Raw genomic sequence first — 26,408 nt, 5'->3', positions numbered from 1 at the left:
ATTCCAAAAAGGTTTTGTGCAGTAGCAACATCACTTGGGTATTTGTTTAGCCTCCCAAGGTTATAATTTTGATGCCAGGACTCCTTTTATAAGCATAAATACTAGATTCGGTGTTGTGCTTTCAAAGGCTGTATTACTACAATCGTCTCGTAGTTTTATTTTAAAGTTAAAACACCTGCCAGATCAAATTTTGGGTTTAAATTGTGCTCTAAACCCTTGGCTTGACAATATTTAATATGGAGCCAGAGATTATAAACCTCCTTCAACTATTTGATATAGCCTTAAACAAGAAGTTGCCAGATCTTGGTATCCCAATGTTGCTTAACCTGTACTGGTACATTTCCTGCAGTATTTTGTTAGAACATCAAGGATACCTTCTCCAGACACAACAAGCAGGGCAGGGTCCACAGTCTTTTCTCTCTCACTACTGTAACTTAGATCCATGAAAGAAATTGCTGTTTGTATTTGCAGCACCTCTTAAACCATTAGTGAGCCCTGATACTCAAATCTCTCTGCCAACCTACTAGGTAGGATCACTTAGCCCAGTTTGAAAGATGAAACCATACTTCAATTGCCTTGAACAAATCAGGCTAGATCTTTTTTGGGTGTATATCAATGGATTTTATAAGCCTTCCCCAATTTTTTGTACCATTAGAATATCACAGTATTAGATGACAATAGGAGTACTGGTTTCCTTAGGAAGAGAATAGCTTGAATTGTATAATGCTTATTTAGACACAAAGTTATTACTTAAATAAGCTGGAGTTACTAGTTATAGAGTAACTTATGAGAACAAAAAGGCTTTGTCTCTGTCTCTTTTAGAAAAGTTTACCATTGACCAGCCCACTGCTGCTGAAGGCTTGTTTCTATTGAGGGCTGATTTGCTAGAATGTCAGACCATCTGGCACCTCAAAGCTTCTGAAGCTTTCAGAGACAAAAATGATTGTCTCCGGTGGCATTTACTTTCAGATCTAATGAGGCCACCATTTTTTAATAGCTATCTACATAGAAAGATAAATGTGTTTTCCTTGGGAATTTTCCATCTATTTCTTGACTTAATTTTGTGTGGAAAACGTACCATGTGCCCATGGTGAAATGTTCACACACTAGAAAAGACAAAAGAAAGGGTCCCATTCTAGGCACTGGTATTTCCAATCCTTCTCTCAGAGGTAACCGTCATTGCTATTTTCTTATCTCAGTCCAGAAATATTGTCTGTATGTCATATATTGTACCTTAACATAACTACATCAATCTCAATATATATATATGTATACACACAGACACACACATATATATTAGAGGTTACTTCTTATCAGCACATAACTACCATCACCCTCTTTCCCATAGCTGTACAGCATTCCTTTGTGGGACTCCACCATAATTTATTTACATGGTTACCTACTGATGGACATTTAGATTGTTTTCAGCTTTTTGCTACGTCAGATATGACTTACTGAGCATCCTTGTACATATGTGTGTACGCATGCTTGCAAATTAAATTCCTAGAGATAGAATTTCTGACTCAAAGTTTATATGCATTTTACTGTTTGATGAATATTGCTAAATGATCCCCAGCCCCAAGTTAGGCAGATTTTTAAAAGTCAACTCTCTGCTTTTAATAATCTCCAGGAAATGTAATGGCTTAACTTAATGCTATCAAACATAGGAATTCCTCATTCTCTAGTCAGCCTACAGATTTTATTATGAGCTGCATAATGCATTGTCTGGGTTCACTGTCTATAGAGTACTTTTTTGAAACTTTTTGGGACAGAAACAAAGACATAATGGAGAACTCGTTGCTTAGTGTAAATATATGAGGGAATGGAGATAAAGGTACAGAAAGTAAATAAAATTAAAGATTCTCAGGGGGAAAAAAAGGATGATTGTACTCTATGACTTTGAGGGGAGCCATATTTGTAAACATAAATGGTTCATGTGATAAGTGTATTGACTGGTTATTGTTGAGACTAGTGAGGGTGGATCATGCTTAAGGAGTCGAAGTAGGTTTGGGGTGTGATTTTGCAGAGAATTCCAAATGGGACACTAAGCAGGAAGATGGCAGGAACATGGATCAGAGTTGAAGCAGTAACTCAGCTCTGAATGGATGGGCCTGCAAGCATCACAAAAGCCCTGCTTCTTTTATACACGTAAGCATAGCTGATCTCACTGAGTAAGTCTGAACTTCTTCGGGGTTCACTGAATGTCCAGTTTTTTGAATACATATTCAGATTGTAGAAACACTGCCCTCCTGGGAAGAGTACCAATGTGTTACTTAGGAGTGAAAACAGCACCTTCAATTTTGATTTATCTTGACACATTCGTTGTTATTAGTAAAATTTGTATTTCGATTTTGGCTTTAATTTTCTCAGTCTGGGGAGCTGAGGAAAGTTGGAAAACCCTTAGAAAATCTTTAAGGACCTTCTCCAAAGCCCTGTGCAATTTGGTTGCGTATCCCACAGGCTTGTGCTGTCAGTACACATCTGGAATTGTGAGGCTCGGCCGTATGAGATGGTTTCACTCTTGTCTGATGCTGCATATTTTTAGGAAGGATATGGTTTTGAAACATTAACGTATCTTGGCATTATTTTTAGTCACCTAATAAAGTGCTGTCTGAATCATTAAATATCTAGAAGGTTGCTCAAGGCTGACCCCTGCACCTGCTTGGCTAATTCAGAAGCAGATCAGCTGGCATTTTTCTTCCTCCATTCCCCCCCCCCGCACCCATCCACTCCCCTTAAGAAAAAAAAGCTCTTTGTGCCTTTAAACATGTCTAGTAGAGTCTTCTGGGCGTAGGTTATGGAAATACTTATAGAATCTTTTTCTTATGAATTATAATTTTTATTTCCCAATTGCTACCTGCATAATTATCAGAATAGATGACGTTATTGAAGAGATGAACGTTAAAAATAACTCCTTGTGTACAAAGCATATTGCCTGAACTTCCTGGGATAAAAGGAGAGTTCCGCTTTTCATCAGGGGGCCCAGGCCTCCATTTTAGGCTGAACCTTCTGCCCTTTAGGGCTGTATATTACTTTAAATAGCTACCAGCTGACAGACTTGGTTGCTGGCTGATGTTAACTAGAAAGCTGTAACGTAGTCTCCCCTCAGTAGAACCACAGCGGCAGTAGACAATGGATTGAAATCTCAGATCATGATTGGGGTGTAGAGTCTATGTTGGTTTTAAAATAAACCCCAAGTTAGAAAAGTTATGAAAAAGATAATTGTGTATATTCCTTTCAAAGCCATTATAATCTGGATCTTTCCTTAAGTCTGAATGGGTTTACAATAAGTAAATTTTTCTACCCATGCCTGAAGCTCTTCAATTTGAATAAAGCCATGATGTACTGATTTATTTGTAGTCACCTATTGACCTCCATATGCTTTGCTTTAGAGGCTCCCAAGAAGCCTTTCTTTTCTTTTCTTTTTGTTCTTTATCTTGACCAATATAAAGAGAAACCTGTTAGGTTTTGCATAGAAAACATACTTTGTCTTTACAGTGTTTATAAATGTGAAGTTTATGTTTAGTGAGAAGGGTACTTTAGGATCCACTATATGGGGAAGGCATAAATTGTTTTCCAGCAAAGCATTTAGACTTCTCTTTTTGCTTATATTTGACTGAACCCTAAAGAATGTCTTCTTGCCTTGATGAAATTGCTAAATAAGTAAGTCATCTTTTAACAAATTAAATGAAATATAGTTTTTAAGTGTAAAAAGTTTTTAAATTAACCTAGCCTTTGAAAGTTTTTGCCAAAGCCGTATATACATTTAGGTCTCTTCATTTTGGCAGTGGAATGTGGTTTTTATTAAGTAATTTAGGTTTAGATTTTACTGATTCCTTTATTGAGTTTTCCTGTGCTTCTCTCTGGTTCTGTAACCTCTTTCTCATGGAACTATGTTGTCTATGTTTGAGGCATGGTTTATTTAACTGGAGAATCTTAGGATAGTCAGTGTTTGTTGATCTGCTACAAACAGATTGATAGTATTATATTATGTTTATTCCACTTCTCGAAGGTTTAGTGCACAATTTATTTGCACACTAGTTTAGACTGGCAAAATGTCAACTACTTCAGATTTCATCATCCAATTTACTAAGTCTCTCTAGTGATGCAGTGCTTTCACTGGGGGCCTGTATTTTTTGTTTTAATGATTACAGAATTACAGGAGATAATTTATCGAAGAGGTACTTGGTTTAAAAAAAAGAAAGGGCTATGGAGATGTAAGGAATATTACCAAGAGGTTATTTTGTATACAGAGTTTAAACTGAGAAAGTATTCCTATTTATAGATATCAAACACAAATACATAATAAAATGTGCTCACAGTTATAAAAACAATTCACATTTACATTTTACAAGTCTTTCTTCTAATGTGTCACTCAGTTATCAAAGAGCACAGTACTTTTTGAATAGTATATTAAGTGTTTAGCTATTTGAATTTTATGGAATATCTTTGGACTTTTACATAAATAAGTTGTCTATTGTTAATGTCAGTTATACCTCAATTTAAAAAACTAACATTTTTAGTTGCTTTCCAGTGTTTTAGTGAGGATATAGTTACCCTCTTATTAAAATTAGGTGAGCATTTAAACATTTTTTCTTTTGAATGGTTCCATGTGGATCCACTGAGTATTTTCCTCCATTTTTCTCCTGAAAAGGATGTCATCATAGCTAGGTTCATCTGTATCTTCCTAGTTTTTGATATTTTATAACTGTGAGTAGGGAGCTTTATTTAAGTATTCCCTTTTCTCCCCAAGCAGAGGATGTCAGTCCTGAGAATGGGTATCGAGCATTTGCAGGGAGCATCAGGGAGGTGAGTGGCTGGCAGAGGCTCTGACTTCTGGACACTCCACTCTAGAATTCCATGTGAGAACATACTTTTCCTCTCTTTCCTTATGCTGTCTTTATCTCTTCTAGGACTGAAGTGCCAATCATGCTGATAAAGTTTCCCCTGCTCTTGTCTTTTGGGAAGATTCCCTAATACACTGCTTCTTTTCCCTGATAAAGAAGGGAATCTTGTATCTAAGGATACAAGATATTCGGAGCTCTAATGAGACCATTCTTGTCTTGGTATAAAAACCCTCTAAACATAAGACTGTTTTTAAGAGAAAGACTGTGGTACTCTCTGTTGTTACAGAGAGTTTTTATTTCATTCGCTCTTCTGATATGTGCATGGGGGGTTGCATGTTTGCACATGTCTCCCATCACAGTCATCCAGCACCCTGGGTGGTAGTTGGAAGTTTGCCCAGCTGAGAAAGATTGTTCTTTTTCTCTCTCTCCTTTATTTATTTTTTTGTGATGGTGGTGCTGGAGGTGGTATTGGTGCTGGTGGTTGCTTTTGTCTTGTATTTATGTAAAAAGTTTATTTGTTGCTGCTGAAAGATCTCAGCATGTGGCCGCAGAGCCCTCACAGATCTGGGTTGGCCTGGTCAATTTCTGTATAAGTTTCTTCTCTCTGTTTCTGATGATTGGTCTTCATGCTGATGTCAGTGCTTTCTTTCTGGATACAAACTGCACAGATTAATTTTATTTATAAATTTCTGGACAATCAGTTTACCAAACTTGTTTTTGAAATTAGTAGCGTCTATCTATAAATCTGAATTGGGCACTTTGAGGTGAAACACATTCTGCTAGAAATCTCACAAAGCCAGCTTGCCTCTGGAGACATGTTGGTTTTTATGAATAAATGATGAAAATATTTATGAAAGCTTGTTAAATTTTGTACAGATCCGCATATGTAAAACACATGCTATTTAAATACTGATATGAATAAGTTGAGAATGACGTGGAAAGAAAAATGGTTTGCAAATCCAAAAAATAATAACTACATTGTATACTGTTCCCTGATAGCATTTTGGTTTTTTTCTGTTGTTAATAGAATCTCTTTCTCCATATGAGTGCTAACAATTTTGATATTTAAGTAATTCAAATAGCCTGTTAGGAGATACACATTCTAATATCAGGGTTATTTTTTCCTTTCCTCTATGCCCTGATGCAAAAAAAAAACTTAGTTATATTAAGATTAACATCATTCCATTTGTGAGAGTGTCACTTTTATGAGCATTACATATTTATGATGAAATTCTGCACACAACTAGAGAAATATGTTTCATATGAACATATCTGTCATACTTTTATTGTTATACTAAATAACTATATAATGCAAAAACAAAATCACATTTTTGCCTTGGAATGATGTCCATAGTAGCAGCGCAAATGTCCATAATAGCAGTGGATTCAACTTTTTCTTTGAAAGCATTTAAACTCTTAACACTTTGTAGAAGATAGTGTTTCTCTCGGTGCCAGTAATAATTTAATATCAAAATGGAGGGCACATTTAAAAATAACTGGTTATTACTCATATTTTGAGTAGTTTCTCTTATTAAGTTTTATTTTGGAAACAAGTATATTCCCCACATGAAAACAGTCAATGAGATTAAAAAAAAAAAGCAACTTTCCTTTAAAAGGATTTTCCCCATCCACTTTACTGTCAAAACCTTTTTAGAAAGAATACAATTGACCACACATGTTTTGTTTGATGATTTGTATTGTTCTGTGCACTCAGCCCCTTTTATTTTCTTGGGTGGGCTCCAAAGTGGAATATGGATCTTGTGATCATTCAGGATTGAGATAATTTGAGAGATACTGTACTGCAGTTTGGGGCGGGGAGGTCTCCAGGAAGTGGGAGTGAGCTTCACTTTAAACTGTGTGTGAGGGGTGGTGGAAGGGAGGATGCTGATTAAAATAATAAACAACTGCTGGAAAGAGAAGTGGATTACCACACTCCTGTCAGATCGGCGAGCCAAAGCTGATGAGGCTGCCCTCCCTGCCGCAAACTCTGCAAAGGGGACCATGAGACCTGCTGCTTAAACTTTTCTCCCGGTGGCTAGAACAGCTTTTTCAATAAGTTAGCTCTGTTGCACTGACACAGCATCCCTAAGGCATAGCTTGATTTAGGGAAATGGATTGAAACTAGCTTGGTGGTTACCATAGCAACGCAGGCTGCCAGTGTCTGGGAGAGTGCAAGCCGGTGGTCTCTTGTCCCATGTTTGGGTGTTTCTTCAGACAAGAGTGCCCTCCTTGCTGTTCGAACTCTACATAAGTCATGCTTTTTGAAAACTGGCTCCTTACCCAGGATTTTTTTTTTCTTTTTCTTCTTGAGACTAGTCTGAATGGAGGAAGTTGGTAATACTTGGCTCTTTTTTTTTCTTCTTTTTTTTTTTTTTTTTTGCCTTCTCTCATGCAAGTTTCCAGGATATAGCTTCTTTTTTGCTTTGTGTAATTGAGAACAAACTCTAAGCTTGGGGCCCAGGAGAGAACAGTTGTGGGCTGCAGGTCATTAGTGAGGTGAACAGAAGGGAATCCTGGGCTTTCCAGAGGAAAAGGAGACCATGCCAGCCTCGTGGAACGCAGCTACCAGAGAACATCCAAGCAGGTCTATTCCTTGCGAACTCTGAAGTCCATGAAATCCTGGACCCACGGTGGGGTGGCTAAAATGTCCCAGCGCAAGCTGCTGCTGTTCATGGACCATAGCTCAAGGGCAAGGCTTGTAAAGGATTTTACAAAGGGTTTTAAAGTATAGCCAGAAAAGATACGGTTTTTAGAAGTTAAACGCTGTTGTCTGAAGGAAGTTTGCCAGAAAGATGTAGGCTTCAAGGGCTACTGGACGATGATTGGTCTGAACTTCAGCTTACGGGAATTGCTGACAAAATTTGAAAAGGTATGCAGAAAGCAGACTTCATCAATGTACTTTTTTCTTTCTTCCTTTTCTTGTCTTTTTTTTTTTTTTTTACTATGCCTTTAGATGGCGGATAGTCTATTGATTCTGATTATTTAATATAACTTCTAAGGCATTTGATTTGATATCCTCTTAAAAAATCTTTTTTTCAACTAAAGATCAAGTTAGCAATCTTTCCTTTGGTCAGGAGGGCTTCTCATGATGCCTGTCAGTTTTAGAATTTCACATCAGAAGAGATCCTTTGTACTCAAGTCGGCTGGTAATTTAATTGAAAGTTATTTTGGAAAAAAAAAAAAAAACCAACCAGCAACAACACTGGGTTTTCATGCCAAAGTCTGACTTCATCAGGCCTGGGTTCTGTTTTCCATACCCCTCAGGTTTACCTCCCTGCAGTGGCCGACCACTGACTTTTCCAGCCTCTTTTCTGAAGATTCAGTTCTGAGAGTCAGGAGAGGATGCCTCATAGTGACGATGGCACATCTGACCTCAGACTTCTCCCTTTTCTTTCTGGTTCTGTCTGTCTTAAATGTGGAGTGCTTGTGTGCACTGTGGAGCTTTAATGCTTGGATCATTATTTTTGCATTTAGTTCTTTTTTCCATGGGGAAGTTCTTGGCACACTCTAGTAGGACTGAGTCTAGCCTGCCAAAGGCTACCTTACATTTACAGTTAAAACAGAAAACCTCCACGTGCTGCTCATGGGCTTCTGCCTTCCTTAGCCTTTGGATGCCAAACACCTAATGTTCTTTCAACTTCCCATCTTTAAAGAAAGGAAAGGGATGAAGTACTCTCTGTGCATAAATCAATTACTTATCATTTGTTAAAGATGTACTCTGTGGCTCTCACCACGAATACCCTATGGTTCATTGCAAGTACAGATATAAGCAAGACTGTATTGAGTCATTTACAGAATAATGGGCTTTTTCTTACAAAACCACAATTGCCCGGGGAAAAAGGCGTAAAACCGTGTCACTTGAAAAGTTTGAAAGCTTTTCCAAAACAATTGCAGTCATTGCTTGCCTCCTGATGGTAGAAACAGTGCAGTGGGAAGAGGGTGGAGAAAGAAGAATTCGCTTCTCCTGGCTGAATGCTCCCTCCTTCCCGGTTCTCTCCCCGCACCCCAACTGTCATAGTAAGGACTGTAACACAGGGTTCACTTTGACCTCTCCCTTTAATATGTTATTAAGCACCTACATTCCTGAGGGTAAAGGACGGTTCCTGGTCAACTTGCTCACCGTTTAGAAGGGGTGGAGGAGGTTAGAGAAACTTTCTTTATGGCAGCTGGTAACAGCAGGTGACAAACTTTATGACCATAAAGAGGTCTGTTAGCTTGGTTTGTATAGATTTGTCTGTTTCTTCCTAAAAAGGTATATAGGTCTTACGTTACATGAATAATTCATTACTTAGACCCCCCTGAGAGGCAGTAATTGTGGTCAATAGCTGGCCTTTTGTATTGTAATTGCTGCTATTAGTCTTGAAAGCCTAGGTCAGATACCAGAAGTTAGTAACCTGCCTCAGCTTTTTGGCTATTTTATTGACAAAGTTACCAGTTCTGGTCATATTAGTTTCCTCCTTTAATGCATATTTCTTATTTTTTCTTTGAGTAGTTAAATTGACAGTAAAAGAAGCCTACAGGCTTAGTCCTGTCAAAAGCTTGATTTGGGATTTTTTTTTTTTTTTGAGACAAAGAGCAAATTCAGAGAAACAATCTTGCTGCCATTCACAGTCTGAAGTTCTCCATATATGTTTATTTTTGTGTTAGATGCCTTTATAAAAATCTATGTGAAAGTTAATCTCTTTGCCATATTTCATCTGTAGGAAGTTGTCATACATGAATGTATTTTTCTCCAACTCAATTAAAAAAAAAATCCTTTGTGTATTTTCACAAAAGCTGTCTCATATATTTAGCCTATGCTACATTGATTCATTGCCAGGAAAACTGTATTATGGAAAGGTACCACTACCTCACACCTCTCAAATACAACTACCTTCCCCCAACTCTGAAAGCAAAAATGCCAGTTCTAGGGAATGACCAAGGCTTACTGCTCCAATGCAAAAGCCACATGATACCTTTGGAAGCTAATGGTCTTCCCATAGTCCCTTTATTTTCAGTTTCCTTAGTCTTATCTTTTCCTCAATATTAGTGATCTGCTTCTAGAGCAGATCACACGGTGATTTAACACTTGGTGATTTAACACTTTTCTTATCAGTAATTATAATAGTTCGGGCTGATGTTTAAGTTCCCAGAGCAAAAGGTGTTTTGCTGGATTCCTGAAACCATTTCAGGCTTTAAGAAAACTAGAGTACAAGGTTGGGATAGTCGTGGGTCTTCCAATAATGTTAATCTGAAAAGTTGAAGACTGGTCAGATAACTGAAATTTCCAGATGACAGCAGACCTTCAGCGTAACTTCAAGACAGCAGTTTGTTTGTGAGATAAATTGAAAGGGGATATCTAGTTGATATTTTTTGAATTTTAAAGAAATCTAGTGGTTTGTGACCTATATTTGGGTATCTGTTCACACATGGATGTTTGGCATATCGTTGGGATCTGTAATCTGGTTATCTAGTCCCAAAATGTGTGATGCTAGAATTGTGGTTTTCCAGCATTAGCAGGATGGGCAAATTGCACTTGGGACTCAGAGTTCCTGGGGATCCAGGGGACCGGAAACATTCTCTACTGTTTCCGCAAGGTGACAGCTCACCAAGGATCAGGAAGCCCTGACTGAAGGGAACCACATGTTCCCCAGAGTGGTCTTAAAGAGGAGGTTGAAACAGGAACTTCTCTCCAAGAGAGGATGACCTTACGGCAAAAAGTGCCAGCCAGCAAGCAGGTCCTAATTACCCAACCAGGTGATGAGGGGAGAGCAGTTGTGACCAGGGTGACTCTACAGAGACTTCAGACTCACAGTTGACACAGAAAGCTGATCCACCAAGACACCCTTCTGAAATCCAGCCTATGAGTTGGTTTTATTGCCACCTTGATTTTAATGAATTGATTTTCTCCTTGAAAATACTTCATAATGGAAGTATCTGATGGACTCAGTGGCTGTTAATATATTGGTGTACTTGGCCATCTGCACTGTGTACTGTCTGTTCCATTTATTTAGTAGTCACAGAGGATAGAATAATGGACAATTTTAGCTTAGTGACATCTTGAGTGACTGTTGCCTTTTATTAATTTATGCAGTTCTGCTACTAGATGATTAATGGTAATGGTAGTTCTCTAAGGGGGTGTGTGTGTGTGTGTGAGAGAGAGAGAGAGAGAGAGGGAGTCTGAGTAGTACCACTCTCGTGGTGAATCCTTTGGGAAAGATGCTTCCCATAGTGACAACACAGAGAGAAACCGCTCAATGCTAAATTTCCTTTATGATATTGACATCCTTTAGGATGACCAATATTTAAAATTATAATTTGAAGCTATATTTTGCTGCTCAATTTGCAATATCTAATTTTTAAAAATTTTATCCTGGAAAGACACAGTCAACTTCCAATTTCAAGGTCTACTCTTTCTTTAATATTTAGTAAATATTTATGAAGTACACAGTATGTACCAGACACTGGGCTGAATTCAAGGATGGCGTGGATAACAGGGTAGACCTCCACTCTTTGAGTTTACAGCCTAGTAGGAGGATACAGACCTTAAACAAGTCTGTATTCTGTAAGCCTGTGACTGAGCAAAAGGAGGTAGCTGTAAGAGCGACAGGTAGACATAATCTAACCTGAGTGCAGTGAAGTTTCTCCTGGAGAAATGATATTTAAACTGGGACTTAAGATGACTTTAAAATTAAGGAAGGAACTGAGATTGTGGGCTTATATGTGGGAGATGTGTGTTGGGGAAGAAAATTAGAGCTTTCTGGGCGATAGGAACTGCTTTTTCACAGGTCAGGAGTTGAAGAGTTGGGTGCCCCAGGACTGTAGTTTAAAACTTTTAAAATACAAAAACCTTTGACTGGGTTTTCAAACTTGTTCGGTTTCATTTATACAGTCTGATTTTAGGAATTAGGGTGGGGCAATAGTTTGATAACTTGAAAACATTTGTTAATAACTGTTCTTAAACTCGTGTTCATGTGCAGATCAAACCTGCTTATATAATGTGCACCTCAGAAGGAAAGCCACTGTATTTTAACTCACTAGGATGTTAGTATGTTTTAGTAACAATTGGTATAGAGTCAAGGATTTTGAACATATTATTTTGTTGTGAAAAATATTTTTCTTGATAGCAGTGTTTGCTATGTTGGAATTTAAAATGTACTTTGTTTCTTAATTTTCTATCATTTCAAGTTGGCTTGTTCAAACTATCTGGAAAGTGCAGTTAATTGTAAATTTGTTCCACTTAGTAATTTAACTTTTTTCCTACTCTATTGTCTAACATATATTTATAATCACAGATAATGGGAAAAGAACATTACTGGCATTGATTTCTTACTTTTTTTTTTTTTTTGGCTGCGTTGGGTCTTGGTTGCTGCACATGGGCTTTCTCTAGTTTCGGGGAGCGGGGGCTACTCTTCATTGCGGTGCGCGGGCTTCTCACTGCGGTGGCTTCTCCGGAGCACGGGCTCTAGGCACATGGGCTTCAGTAGTTGCAGCATGCGGGCTCAGTAGTTTGGCTCGCGGGCTCTAGAGCGCAGGCTCAGTAGTTGTGGCGCAAGGGCTTAGTTGCTCTGGGGCATGTGGGATCTTCCCGGACCAGGGTTCGAACCCGTGTCCCCTGAATTGGCAGGAGGAGTCTTAACCACTGCGCCACCAGGGAAGTCCGATTTCTTACTTTTTAAATACTGCTGTAGACCAGGTGATACCACTCTTTTATCTGTCAAAATGTGATTCCATAATTATTAATAGAGTGGTTAAAATTTATGAGATTAGTTGTTGAAAGAAAATATAGTTTATAAATAATTAATTGAATAATTTGTTGACATCAGCAAGTTAATTGTAATAATTAATTGATTAGTTAATTGCAATAACTCACTATCCCAGAAGTCTCACAAACTGTCTCAAAGCATATTTACATAGCACGTAATGACCTTTGAGGATATTATTAGGTTGTATTTTTTTTAGGTGATACATGACTGTTTTTTAAAAGGTATGATCCCTCATTTTCAAAACCTGAAACTCAGGCAGTGATCCAACTGAGCTCTTGACAATCAATCCTAAACTATCTCTGAATTTCGGTCTCACTTTTGAAAGGAACAGTGGATTTCTTTTCCCCTAATGGTTAACTTTGTTGATTTAGCCTGAGCCTTGGGATATAGTTGGGAAGTTGTTGCTAACCTCACTTCTTCACCTTCAGAAAAGGGGTCAGGATTCCTTCAGAGAAAACACTTCTGTGGCCATGTAAGGTTAGGTAAATATGCCATGCAAAAATAAACCAAAATTATGTCAGCAAGGCCCAAAGAGGATGAATCTATTCTAATACCAACTTAGTTGTTGAAGACTTCTTAGTGGTACTATTCTAAATCTCTGTTTCTTAGAAGAGGGTTCAAACAGTTCTGTTTATAATAATCTAAGGAAATATTTTTGCTTACACAGTTGCGGCCACTACTTGATTATAGAACATTATAAAGAAATAAAATGTATGTGATTTACATTATAAAGTGTTTGCATATAATACCTCTATGCGTTATATCATTAAAGAAATGTCCAGTTAGGGCAAAACTGGTATTAAAATATCAATTATTAAGTAAGTAAATGAATAAATGTTTTGCTTTATTTGTGCAGTTTATTTTGACCTGGGTAGTGGGTGTTGTATAAAAAAAGACTAATTGTTGATCAGTGAACCTCTGTGAGCTTTTGTAGCTGTCTTCTGCAAGGTTCTTCTGAAAGTGTGCATTTTAGGCTTTTGATGGTATTTTACTTAGAGAAAAATATGTGGTCTCTTTATTCTAACCCCTAGCTTTTCTTAACCTTCTACATTATGCTTACATTGTTTGAAAGTACACTGCAAGCCTTTCGAGTGAATTCTTAAAATATTTCTTCTGTTCTGTTTTCAAATGTTAGTTTAACTGCTTGAATACTTTGCTGGGGTCCCTCTTTGCACATGACTGGCTTATGTTAAATGGTTGGAAGAGCATTGTTTTGTGCTTCTAGATGGATTACATTCCCATAACTAACTATCAATAACCATTTTGTGCTTTAATGTTTATTTAATGGTCAGAAAGGCTTCCAGGTGACAGAGGTAAGCATTAGTAGGGCAAGTCTCCCAGCTGCGCAGTGGGAGTTAACCCTCTTTCATAGAACTTTAATTTATTTTAGCATTTGATGTTACATCAGGGTCATGATCTGACAGACTCCCATGCTGGCATTTTGATTTTAAAACCAGTGCATCATTACACAGGGATCTATGAAGGAGCATGATTCATTAACTGCGGGTAATTCTAAATTTCCAGCGAAGAGCTTAGGCAAGGCTTTGCAGTGCAGGCTTCTAAATAATAATTTCTCCCTGTTAAATTTTTTGAACGAAGAGATTAAACAAAATGATTACTACATTTCCTTCTAATTATTTGTCTGATTTCTCTTGGCATTACAGTGGCTAATATGCCAGTCTATCAAGATGAACTTATTCATACATTCATTTATGCAATTTTGCATCCATCCGTCTATGTATCTATCTACGTATCTGTCTATCCATATACATCTATTTTTCATTAGACTTCCTCTGTGTAACAGAGACTCTGAAGAATACAGAAGAAATATTAAGATGATTTTCTGTCTTTAGGAGCTCCTGATATATTTGGCCAAATAAATATGCCACCAAATGTTAAATTAAAAAAACAATGTATGCTGATTTCCTTTTCTTTGATCATTTTCTGGTTGTTGATTTTCTTCCTAATTTTTGATGAGGCTCATGTGTGGAAGGGTTTTCCACATATTGAAACTTATGTTGCAACATGAATATATGATCACTGGTGGTGCTCTTAACCAAAACATTATGGAAATACTTACGATCGTTGACTGGGCCAGTGATGCAGTTTTGTTTTACTCCATCTGTCATTGTGGCCAGATTGGAAAAGGCATCACCTGATCTGAAGTGAAGAGGCAAATGTGCTTCGTGCTTTTGGTATCCAAATTTCCTCATGTTGTGGAATGCTCCTGTGAAACTGAGGAAACTATTTATGAATCTTGATGTGCTTCTGTCTTTCTATGTCTCTTGAATATGAAAAGAAGCAAATAGGCCAGGCTGCTACAGGAAGTTGTGGTTTGAAGTTGCCTTGTGATTTTAGGTGTGGGACACTGATAATGATGTTTAGGAACCTGCACACGAAATTAGAGGCCAAATTCTCCTTGACAATACAGAGCAAAGGGAGGCCTTGCTTATTTACTCTGTCACTGAGCTTTTTGAGAAAGATGGCTATCATGCATATTTACAGCCGAAGTTTAAAACTTGGCTTTTGATATATCTCTTTGGATGTCTTAAAATGCATTTCAGGACACAAAAAATAACACAGTTCTATTCTAAAGGATAGGACTATGTTGTTCAGGAGATGTCATCAAAGAATCTTTCAGCAGAAGTTTCCTTTTCTTTTTCTTTTTTACTGAGAATCTCTATTTGAAACCTCCCAAGTTAAATTTACAACCAGATTGCCATTTACATGCATACTGTTGCCCAGCCTGAGAACCGTGAATCAGTATCTGGCTGTGTTTCCCTGCTTCCCCATCAGTGTCTGCTGTGTACTCTCTGGGATGGAGGTGCTAGTAAAATGCAGAAGAGTCAACAATGTTAGAGTTTTTGTTCAGTGGTTAACCCTAATTCTGGGTGTACTCAGATTACACTTTGCAGGAAGACCTGATTTGGCTTTGTTGTTAGATAACCCAGAGACCAATGGGCTTGCAAATTTAGAGCATAAATTTTGCAGAAGCCGTCCATCAAACTTTGTGTTCACCTCTCCCATCTCTCAAATATGATCCTATTAATGTCATCTTAGATGTCACAGATCTTCCCAGAAATTATAATACAGCAGTTCTGCCCCTTAACCTCGTGTGACACCTTTTTACCATGCTGATTGGAGTAGTGAGTTGTACAAGGCTTTTCCATGTGTCCTGGTTTGTGTAGGTCTGTAGATGCTTGAAGAGCAGTCACTTCAACGCTGGCCGCTAAGCCTTGGTTCTTAATGGAATACATGGATTGCTTATCAGGAGTAAGTTCTAAATTAATAATAGCATTCTGAGAATTCGAAGAATTTCTGTTTAAATTTTTACCGTGCTCACTTAGAGTTGGAGAAACTAAAGAAGAATGATGATTATAAAGGAAAACTGAAGATGAGAAGTGTAACAAAATTATAGTGTTTGAGTTTGCTCTTCTTTTACTAATTCTGATTCATTACCAGAAATATAATTTTTATTTCTGCAATATGTTGCCTTAATATTCCTTACCAATTAATGCCATGGAGACTCACCCCACACCTTCATGGCCCCTTCTGGTGTCTGCTTTTCTGTTTGTAAGTTCATACTCAGTTGTTGGATGGTAGTGGCTGTCACACTAGAGTTAGCTACACATCCCATTTATTCATGAAGAAAAGGTGATTGCCAAATTAATATAGAAAATTGAGTTGACAACCTTATAACAGGAGAGTACTAAACAATTGATAAGACCTTCTGTATTTTAAAGTTTAAATTTGTTGTATTTGTTTAATTACAAAAAGAAACCCTGTTTTTTATAGAAACTTGGAAACTCAGAGAAGTGTAAAGAAGAAAACTAAAATCATCTTTAATCCTCTTATACGGAGATTGCACTATTTTGATTTATTTCTTGTAGTCTTCTAATGTATGTGTGTGCAGTGATTTACAAACACATAGGCTAATTTAAACACCTACTTTAAAAATTAAATTAACATCATAATATATAGTTTTTTCTCCTCCATTTTAAAACCTAATAATAAACTAGCATTAATGTATATTATGAAAATTTTACTTTTTTATTTTAAAAACAATCAATGTGATAAATGTGTTTATACATAAATCTTCTTAGGATAGGTAATTTCAACAGTTTTAAGGCTTTTGATACAAATTGCCAAAGTACTTCCTCAAAGTCTGAACCAATTTTTATTATTAATTTATATTAATTCTTATTTTACTTAAACTACACTCAAATTTACTTTATAAAAGTGAACAAAATATTCTCCTTTTTAACAGGAGAAATATTATTTTGTCATTATTTTTTATTTCTTAATGAGGATAAACATTTTTATGAGAATGCTTTTTTAAATTTTAGAAATAGATTTTATTAGATTAAAAGGCTGAACTATTAATAAGTTTGTCTAAATGTAAAAAAAAAAAGTTTAATTATGTAATATCTTAGTGACCTCTGTAAAACTTAATGTTTTGAGGGAAGTTTGGCCTGTGTGGAAAGGGGAGGAAGAATTTATTTGGGTATTAAGCAAAGTTGAGTGATTTGGCAGCCACTATTGTATAAAATTTCAAAAATTTCTCATTGAATTTGAACATCTAACTAGCTGATACATGAAATTTAGATTATAATATTGATACATTCTGTTTTTAAGAATGGGGGAAATCAGTGTCTTAAAGATTTAAAAACTATTATTTTCAATGTAGAAATTGTGAAAACACTTAAATTTGTTATCATTTAAGCTAAAATTAACTATTTTGCTTTTAAAAAACTCGTTTGTGGAATATGAAAAAAGTAAAGTTTGTATAGCAATCCCAAGTAATGTTGACACTAATACCTAATATTTGCATTATTATCTCTTTGCCTTTTTCTGTTCAGGACATCCAGGCAGAAATTGATGCCCACAGTGACATATTTAAAAGCCTCGATGGAAACAGGCAGAAGATGGTCAAAGCTTTGGGAAATTCTGAAGAGGCTACTATGCTTCAGCATCGCCTGGATGATATGAACCAAAGATGGAACGACTTAAAAGCAAAATCTGCCAGTATCAGGTCAGCATTGTCAGTATCAAAATGAAAATAATGGGGAAGGAGGATTTTCATGATTTTTGTATATCAGGAAGAGAACAGGAAGCCTTACCAGCATGCTACTTCTTCAGAAATAGTTTAAGATTTAAATGCAGAGACTATTTTTTTTAAAGTTACAGTTTTAGCTCCATTTATGTCCAGTGCCCTCTGTCCACTGTTCCTGACTAGTCACAAATTTGCATATCATATTTTAAACCTAATAATACTAATGATGTTACCAATACCTGCTAGTTGTTGAGTGTTTACCTTAACCAAGTATTGTGTTAGGATCTTTACAAACATTTCTTTATTTAGTATTCAAAAAATCCTAGTGAGGTGACTAGTAAAATCCTTTCTTACATGAGGTGACAGAGGCTTAATGAATAGAAAGAACTTGACAAGATATTGAGCTAAGAAGTGCCACACGAGGATTTGAATCTAGGTCTTTCTGACTCTTGGCAATGAACGTGTTTTGCTTCATCATGCAATTTGTATATCCAATTTGAAGATGTACTTTTAGAAATTAGATATCACTTATGGACACTAAAATGGATAACTGATGATTCATGTCTCCATTTGGAGAAAGTAAAAAGTAAATAAGGATGAATTTGAGGATCAGAATTTGACTAAGAAAGGAGAGTGAAAAAAGACCTACTGTGACAGCTATTACTATTATTACTGGGAGTTAAGAACGTTTTAGAATTATGTTTACTAGATGGTGGATAATACGTAACTGGATATGAGTTTAGTGGAAACTGACTAAGAACATGAATGTTGGTAGAGAGACTTGGAGCTTGCACCTAGGTCAGTTTCTTAAATCTTAAAGTTCAGAAACGGTATGATGTATTGAAAAATGTACAACCTTAAACCAAATGGTCTTGAATTTGACTCTGATTTTACTATTTACTTACTGATCTTGGGCAAGTCACTTAGTCTCTCTGAGCCTTGGTTTTCTCATTTACAAAATCAAAATATAAATATTTAACCCACATGATTGCTGTGAAGATTGAATGGGGTAATCTGATAGTTCCTTAATCTATGTAATTTCTGTCTAATGTAGCATCTAGTTTATTTTTTCTTAAATAAAGGGGTTCAGTGGATCTGCTTCAACTGGTTTCTGCATTTTATAGACTACTTCATGGAGAGCAGAAATCTTTCACGGATTATTTATTTATTGTGAATGAATTTTTTTAAAAATTTTCTTTCTGAAGAGAAATCCTGAAAGGTTTTTATTCTTCTGGGGCTCATAAAGGGATATTTGCACTTCTTTTTACACTTAAAGAAGGGGGTAATGTAGCATGACTATGGAAACCTCTGTGTAAAGATCCTGTTGGACATTATCAACCAACTACACTTTTTTAGTTAGAGAGGAAAATTAGGGAGTATTGTATAGTGAGAGAATATACTTGTGATTGCTTAAAATTGAATTTTCAACTGGCCAGATCCCACTGGGTTTCACCTTTCTGTTCTCCATAAATATAAATAAATAAAAAGATTTAAAGTGTTAACATAGTAGAAAACATTCACTGAGGTTCTAACAAAGCCAACTAGTCTAACAGGCTAAAAGCCACAGGCCTGGCCCTGATGAAGACTGTGTACATGGTCCTGGAATTTTGAGAGTTTGGAGGATGAGTTCTTCAGGAAGGAGAATTTAATAAAGACAAAAAAAATCTTTGACCTTTCATGGCCTTTATTGCCTAAGCCTGTCAAGTCACATTTTTTTTTTCTAACCTAGAAAGAAAGAACTCATAAACTATAGTTGGAATACTATCTAATAAATAATGTTATTTTTAGAAGATGGGGAAATAAGCTTTTGCCAATGGGATTCTGGATCAAGACAAATCATACATTCCAGTAAAATGTGTTAGTAATGTGATAATAAATTAAAATAATTTTTAGCCATATTACTCATTTCTGGAGATTCAAGCATTTAATAAGAACTTACTTCTAGGTTTAAGGCATTGTGAATCATAAATAAGATATGGCCCCTACCCCTAGGGGGTTCACAGTTCTCTTCAGGCTAAGATGGGTCCAAAGGAGGAAGTGGTTACTTTCACTTCAGATGATCATCAAAGGCTTCATGAAAGAGATGATTATACTAAGCTGAGCCTTGAAAGATGTATAGTTTTCCCCAGATGGACTGGATGAGGACTGGAGAAGGATACCTAAGCAGGAGGCCAGAAATAACACTGTGTTTTCATGGAGCAGTTAAGAAGTTCGGTCTGACTGAGAATAGAATTTGCTGGTGATGTAGAGGGGAAAGACTGTGACTAGAGAAAAAGGTGAAGAGGGAGGTAAGACACAAATCATGGAATACCTGTGTGCACCATGCTCCATTCCACTGGTAATGGAATTTGAAGATTTTTAGGTGGCATGATTAGATTTAAGCTTTGGAAATATCCCTCCCACACAACTATGGAGAGTGCATTATTAGATGAGCAAAGTTCTAAAGACAAGGAGAGCTGTTAAGAGACCCTTTCAGAGAAATACGCAAGAGTGGGATTGCTGGATCGTGTGATAGTTTTATTTTTAATTTTTTGAAGTACCGTTAAACTGTTTTCCATAGTCGCTGCACCTATTTACATTCCCACCAACAGTATACAAGGGTTCCCTTTTCTCCATGTCCTCACCAACACTTGTTATTTCTTGTCTTTTTGACCACAGCTATTCTGAAAGTTGTGAGGTGATATCTCATTGTGGATTTGATTTGCATTTTCCTGACGATTTTCCTCTATGTTGAGCATATTTTCATGTGCCTGTTGGACATCTGTATGTCTTCTTTGGAAAAATGCCTATCAGGTTCTCTGCCCATTTTTTAATCGGATTGTTTGTTTTTGTATTGAGTTGTATGAGTTCTGTATATATTTGGGGTATTAACCCCTTAAGGGACCTATCATAGGCAAATATCTTCTCCCATTCAGTAGATTACCTTTTCATTTTGTTGATGGTTTCCTTCTCTGTGCAAAAATTTTTTAGTTTGATTAGATCCCATTCCTTTATTTTTGCTTTTGTTGCCTTTGCCTAAGGAGACAAATCCCCCCCCCAAAAAAATATTGCTAAGACCAACAAAGAGTGTACTGCATAGATGTTTTCTTCTAGGAGTTTTATGTTTTCAGGTCTTACATTTAAGTCTTTAATCCATTTTGAGTTTATTTTTGTATACGGTGTGAGAAAATGGTCTAGTTTCATTTTTTCACTTGTAGCTGTCCAGTTTTCCCAACACTACTTATTGAAGAGACTGTCTTTTCCCCATTGTGTAGTCTTCCCTCTTTTGTTGTAGATTTAATTGACCATATTTACATGGGCTTATTTCTGGGCTGTCTATTCTGTTCCATTGATCTATGCTTCTGTTTCTGTGCCAGTACCATACTATTTTGATGACAGTCACTTTGGGTATTGAGACAAAGAAAATGAAAACACTGCTTTGAAAAGATATATGCACCCCAGTGTTCATAGCACCATTATTTACAATAGCCATGACATGGAAACAACCTGCAACTGTTCATCAACAGTTGAATGCATAAAGAAGATTTTATATATATATATATATATACACACACACACACACACACATACAATGCAATATTTATATATATGCATATATATGTGTGTTTGTATATATATGTGTGTGTGTGTATATATATATATATATATATATATATATATATATATATATATATATATAATGGAATATTACTCAGCCATAAAAAAAAGAATGACATTTTACCATTTGTGACAGCATGGATGGACCTGGAGGGTATTATACTTACTGAAATAAGTAAGACAAAGACAAATACTGTATGTTTTCACTTACATGTGGAATCTAGAAAATTAAACAATTGAACAAATATAACAAAACAGAAACAGACTCACAGATACAGAGAACAAACTAGCAGTTACCAGAGGGGAGTGGGCGAGGGGCAACATAGGTGAAGGGAATTAAGGTATAAAACAAATAAGTTTCAAGGATGCAATGTACAGAACAGGGAATATAGTCAATATTTTATAATAACTGTATGGAGTGTAATCAATAAAAATATTGAATCACTATGTTGTACACCTGACACTAATGTTATATGTCAATTATATTGCAATTAAAAAAAAGATAAAATGGTTTATTATTCTTAGTAATGGGCCCTCATATAGTAAGCACACCTCAGAGAGAAGTGGTACAGGATGCATTTAATACTCTGGAGCTAGACTGCCTAGTAAGTTTCAACACTTGTTTTGTTCCTTGGCAGCTGTGACACTGCGGGGAGGTTACTTGGCCAATATGTATTTCCTCCTGTGCAAAATAGGGATAATAGGAGAAACTTCCTCATAGAGTCATCATGAATAGTTCATTTAATTAGACTTTATAAAGTACCTAAAACAGTGGCACATGGTAAGCACTAAATAATTGTTAACTATTATTATTACTCTCATTGATTACCGTTATGTTTGAAACTAATTAGTTCAAAAGACATGGAAATTCTCCCTACCCTGTCTTGTTTCTTAGTCACTAATATTGGGAATTTCTGAGAAGGTCCCCAACAAGTAGCATCCCTCTTTCCTGGCTGGATTCAGAAGAAATAGGAAACAAAAGTAAGGACAAGTGAGAACAACAGTGTCATGTTCATTACTGACAGAGGCTAGGCTGGAGGAGGTGGCTTAGAGTGAGAGCTAAATGGGGCTGTTAACCGGACTCCAGAAGCAGGCAGAATTCCCAGCAGTCACTGGACAATGTGGCCTCCCATGTGGGAAACCCTGCATGGAAGAGTAGAAAAGAACTCAGTCTCTGCAGGCTTGTTCTCAAAAGGGAAGAGTGGGCTGAGCTAAGTAGATCCAGTTATTCCCCAGATCTACAAATCAGATTCCTCACTCCACCTCTACAGGGACAGAGAGAGTGAAAGGGTGGAGAAGAGGCCAGGAACGTACTTAGTGAGAAAACCCCTTCCCAAGGAGCTGGGGGTGTGGAGGTGTTCTCATTAACAGAAACGTAGAGTAACTTCCCCCACAGCCAGCTGCCTCCTTCAGTCCTTACTGAAAATGTTGCTTGCTGAGTGCACTATGAATTCCTATTCCTCTGTTCTTTCCTCTCATTCCTTTAAAGTATAGTCTCCACTTGCACTGGCTTCTATTGTGAACAAATTCTCCTATGTCTTTAATATTTGTTTAAACTCTCCCACCACTCTTCTCTATAATTGAAAGTTGACTGTCCCCTTAATTGCCTGCTTTACTTGAAACACTCTTTAATAAAGTTCAGTTTTCCCATTTTCCTCACCTGGCAGTCCACAGGAACATTCTGAATATTTAACAACTACTATGGACACCTATTAGAATGCTAGCCATAAACTCCCAGTATGGCGCCAGCAGATACTGGCTGAACAGGAGCCCTGTGCTCAGGGATAAGAGGGAAAGTTGGCAGCCTCATTGCTGTTTCTTAAGCATTGCTTCTCCATCTCTCAACAACTTGTCCTTAGAAGTGGATACATCTATTATTTTACCCTCTCATCATCTTATTCCTGCTTCCTCCTGATCTGTAGGACACTCTTCTACTTTACTCGTTGATTTGAGCATCTGACTTCCTTTTTATTCTGCATCTTTTCCTCACTTATCATCCTTGGTGTCGATATCTCTATTGATAACTCTGTATATTTTGACTTCTCAGTTTCTTCTTACTTTATCTCTAAATGCTTTTATCCCTATTTTGTTTCTAAGCCCCATAGATCTGCCCGGGCCTAGGACTTATTTAACATCCCATGTTATCTTGGCATCCCTGGGATGATCAGTCTCAGGAGACCAGGGGCAAATTGCTTTCAGAGCACACATTTTATTTTTTTACATCCCACCTGGCCATGCACGTCTGAGTGCCATTGATTTTGCCATATTAGTTGGAGAAGAGCCCTCTGTTGTAGCAAATCAGGATTGTTTAGAATATCATCAGTAAAACAACTCTCCTTCACATTAAAGTTATGGATTTTATGAAGAGGACCTTCCTTCATTAGCTTCATATATACCCGGACCATCTATATACTATCCTCTAACTTTGTAGTTTTATTCTGTATATATAATTTGTCTACAATATTCTAACTAGATTGTTTAAAAATGCACATCCTCTAATATTTTCAACTGAGGAATTCCTAGCTTTCTTTTTATTTTCCCTTCATCTTCCCAGACCTACACATCTTTCTCCTTATCTTTAGTTGCTTAAACCCTTCCACTTTACAGACTTCATCAACCCCATCTACCCAGCTTGGATGTCATTATAAACCATTTCAGTAATGTCAGGACCTTGAAATTCCTGTCTGCTTTTCCAATCACTGATGCTCTGATAACCATACCCTCCCTATCCCCTGATCTAAATTCTGGGCTTCCTAGTGTTGCACTGGAAAGTGAAAAATGATAACATTTCTTCAACTGTAACTTGACAGTTTCTACTTAGAATTGCTATTGCAATTCTGAATGATTTTCTATCATAATCACCACTATCCCTAACTTTTAAAGATGTCGATTCCTCATTGGCTCCCAAAACCTCTCAAAATCTCCCTCTCTGCATGCAGCCTTGCTTCATTCTTTTCTGAGAATAAGGCCATCAGATAGATGTCCCTTCTGTGCATTCTGTATTTCAAATTGTGCTTTCATTGTGCTAAAATCAGTATTGTCATGGCCAGGAATATTTGCTGCAATTTATCATCATTTTTAGAAAAGAGACTATCTGTCAAAGATCATAATAACAGCTGATATTTATTGAACATTCACTATGTCTACATGAAATGCTTGACGTTACCTCCTTTGGCCACGGCGTGGTCATTGGAACTACGGAATTACATGTGACTCAACGCCTTGGGTTAATATCTTAAGTACTATTTTCCAGTCTTTTTGGATAACTTTTTAATTTTTTTTAATTTATATTTTTGGCTGCGTTGGGTCAGTTGCAGCATGCAGGATTTTCGTTGAGGCTTGTGGGATCTTTCGCTGCAGCGCGTGGGCTTCTCTCTAGTTGTGGCGTGCAGATTTTCTCTCTCTAGTCGTGACGTGCAGGCTCTGTAGTTGTGGCGCAAGGGTTCCAGAGCACACGGGCTCTCTCGTTAAGGTGCGCGAGATCAGTAGCTGTGGCGCACGGGCTTAGTTGCCCCGCGGCATGTGGGATCCCAGTTCCCTGACCAGGGATCGAACCCGTGTCCCCTGCATTGGAAGGCGGATTCTTTACTGCTGGACCACCAGGGAAGTCCCTTTTCGGATAACTTTGATCACACTTTTAAAATACGGAAATCTAATTTACCAACTATTCTTTTGCAATCAAAAAACAATACATACAAGTCTGTATTCCATTTAGATCGATATAAGCAAAGATAGCTAGTGATTTGAAACCTGAGCTAGAAGATAGGCTCTTAGGAACTTTTAACAATGTTTTTTACTCCCTGGAAAAATGTGAATTGGAAATTACTAATAAATTCAGTAATGTGAAGGCCATGGCTTAAACTTTTATGTTAAATTTGTATAATTTAGGATTATGTTAATTAAATATCCACTTATCAGCTTAATGTTTAATATGTTAATGTTTAATGTTTAATATGGATCCTTATTAACTTACGGTTTCAAAGGCCAGTGAAATTCTCAAATCTAATGAAAACAGTGTTCAAAGATAAAATTCTATCTTCCCTTTCTTTTATGAGCCCCTTAAAGATTCAGAGCACCTTTTTAGAGGCCCTTAGAGGAGATTAACCTTTAACATCATCATTACATCTAACGTTATCACACTTTTACAATGTCATTGACACCACTTTTAACTTTAGGTAGTCGATTATGCTAACCATATTGTAAAACTTCTAAAAATTTTTTTTCTCAAATCTCATAGAGGAAGATTCTGCAGCTTTCCTTCTTGTTTTCCTCTGGCTCAGTGCTTTTCGGTAGAACTTTCTACAATGATGGAAATGTTCTGTATCTGCACTGTTCGGTACAGTAACCACTAGCCATATGTGGCATGTTGAGCAGTTGGAATGTGGCTAGTGCAACTAGTGAACTGAATTTCCGATTTTACTTATTTTAGTTAACTGAAGCTTTAAATTGAAATCGGCACATGTTGCTGGTGGCTACAATATTGGAAGCACAGCTTTGGTGTTCTTTTCAGAACAGACTGAATTCTGAGGACCCTACTTCTTTCTCCTAGTCAGTCTTAATTCCTTTTCTGGGAGCAAAAATAATCCCCTTTTAATGTTACTGGTTATTCTTGCACTAATGAAGGTATTTTGTTTCACTATAACTCAATTTATAATCTATGGGTTTTACCATAAAATAAAAGTTTCTTTGTAGTAAGAATGCCAACATGGGTATTTAATTCTGTGCATTTCTTCCTTACACAATAGGGGATAGTATATCTTTACTCCTCTTAATTTGAGTCATCAAATTCTTTGGCAGACCTACTACTTTTCAAATGTACCTTTACTTGTCTACAAATATACCTTGGCAGTTTCTATCTGCCCTCTTAAGTGCTGTCCATGATGAAAGCAACATAGTGGAAAGAGGTTAGAATTTAGTGTGGGTTCCAAATTCTCACCATGGCTTCCTGAGCAAGTTTCTTCCTTCTCTGAGCTGTAGTTGCCTCAGAGAGTTGTTATGAGGTTTCCTATCTCAGAGTATATTTGGTTTACTTGTCTTCCTCCTAACTTGGCCCTAGAACCTTCTATTTCTGAACCAGTGTAGTGCCTCATATCAGAGTGGGTGCTCCATAGATGTTTGACTTTATTGAAAAAATGAAAAACTGAATTTTATTTTAATAAATGCTCC

At 36.9% G+C, this 26,408-nt stretch overlaps 1 protein-coding gene across 11 annotated transcripts in view; it reads left to right on the top strand.

Moving 5' to 3' along the window:
- The window catches only part of UTRN (utrophin), a 504,261-nt gene that overhangs the window by 328,894 nt on the left and 148,959 nt on the right, over positions 1–26,408 (top strand). For all 11 annotated transcript variants that reach the window (XM_036870974.1, XM_036870970.1, XM_036870976.1 and 8 more), the window contains one exon: positions 17,452–17,624. In XM_036870974.1, coding sequence (XP_036726869.1) covers positions 17,452–17,624 — 173 coding nt within the window. The remainder of the gene's footprint in view (positions 1–17,451; positions 17,625–26,408) is intronic.

The sequence above is a fragment of the Balaenoptera musculus genome, chromosome 12 (assembly GCF_009873245.2).
Source record: "Balaenoptera musculus isolate JJ_BM4_2016_0621 chromosome 12, mBalMus1.pri.v3, whole genome shotgun sequence".
NCBI lineage: Eukaryota > Metazoa > Chordata > Mammalia > Artiodactyla > Balaenopteridae > Balaenoptera > Balaenoptera musculus.
Note: the sequence above shows the minus strand (reverse complement) of the source record. Positions and strands in the feature narration are given on the sequence as shown.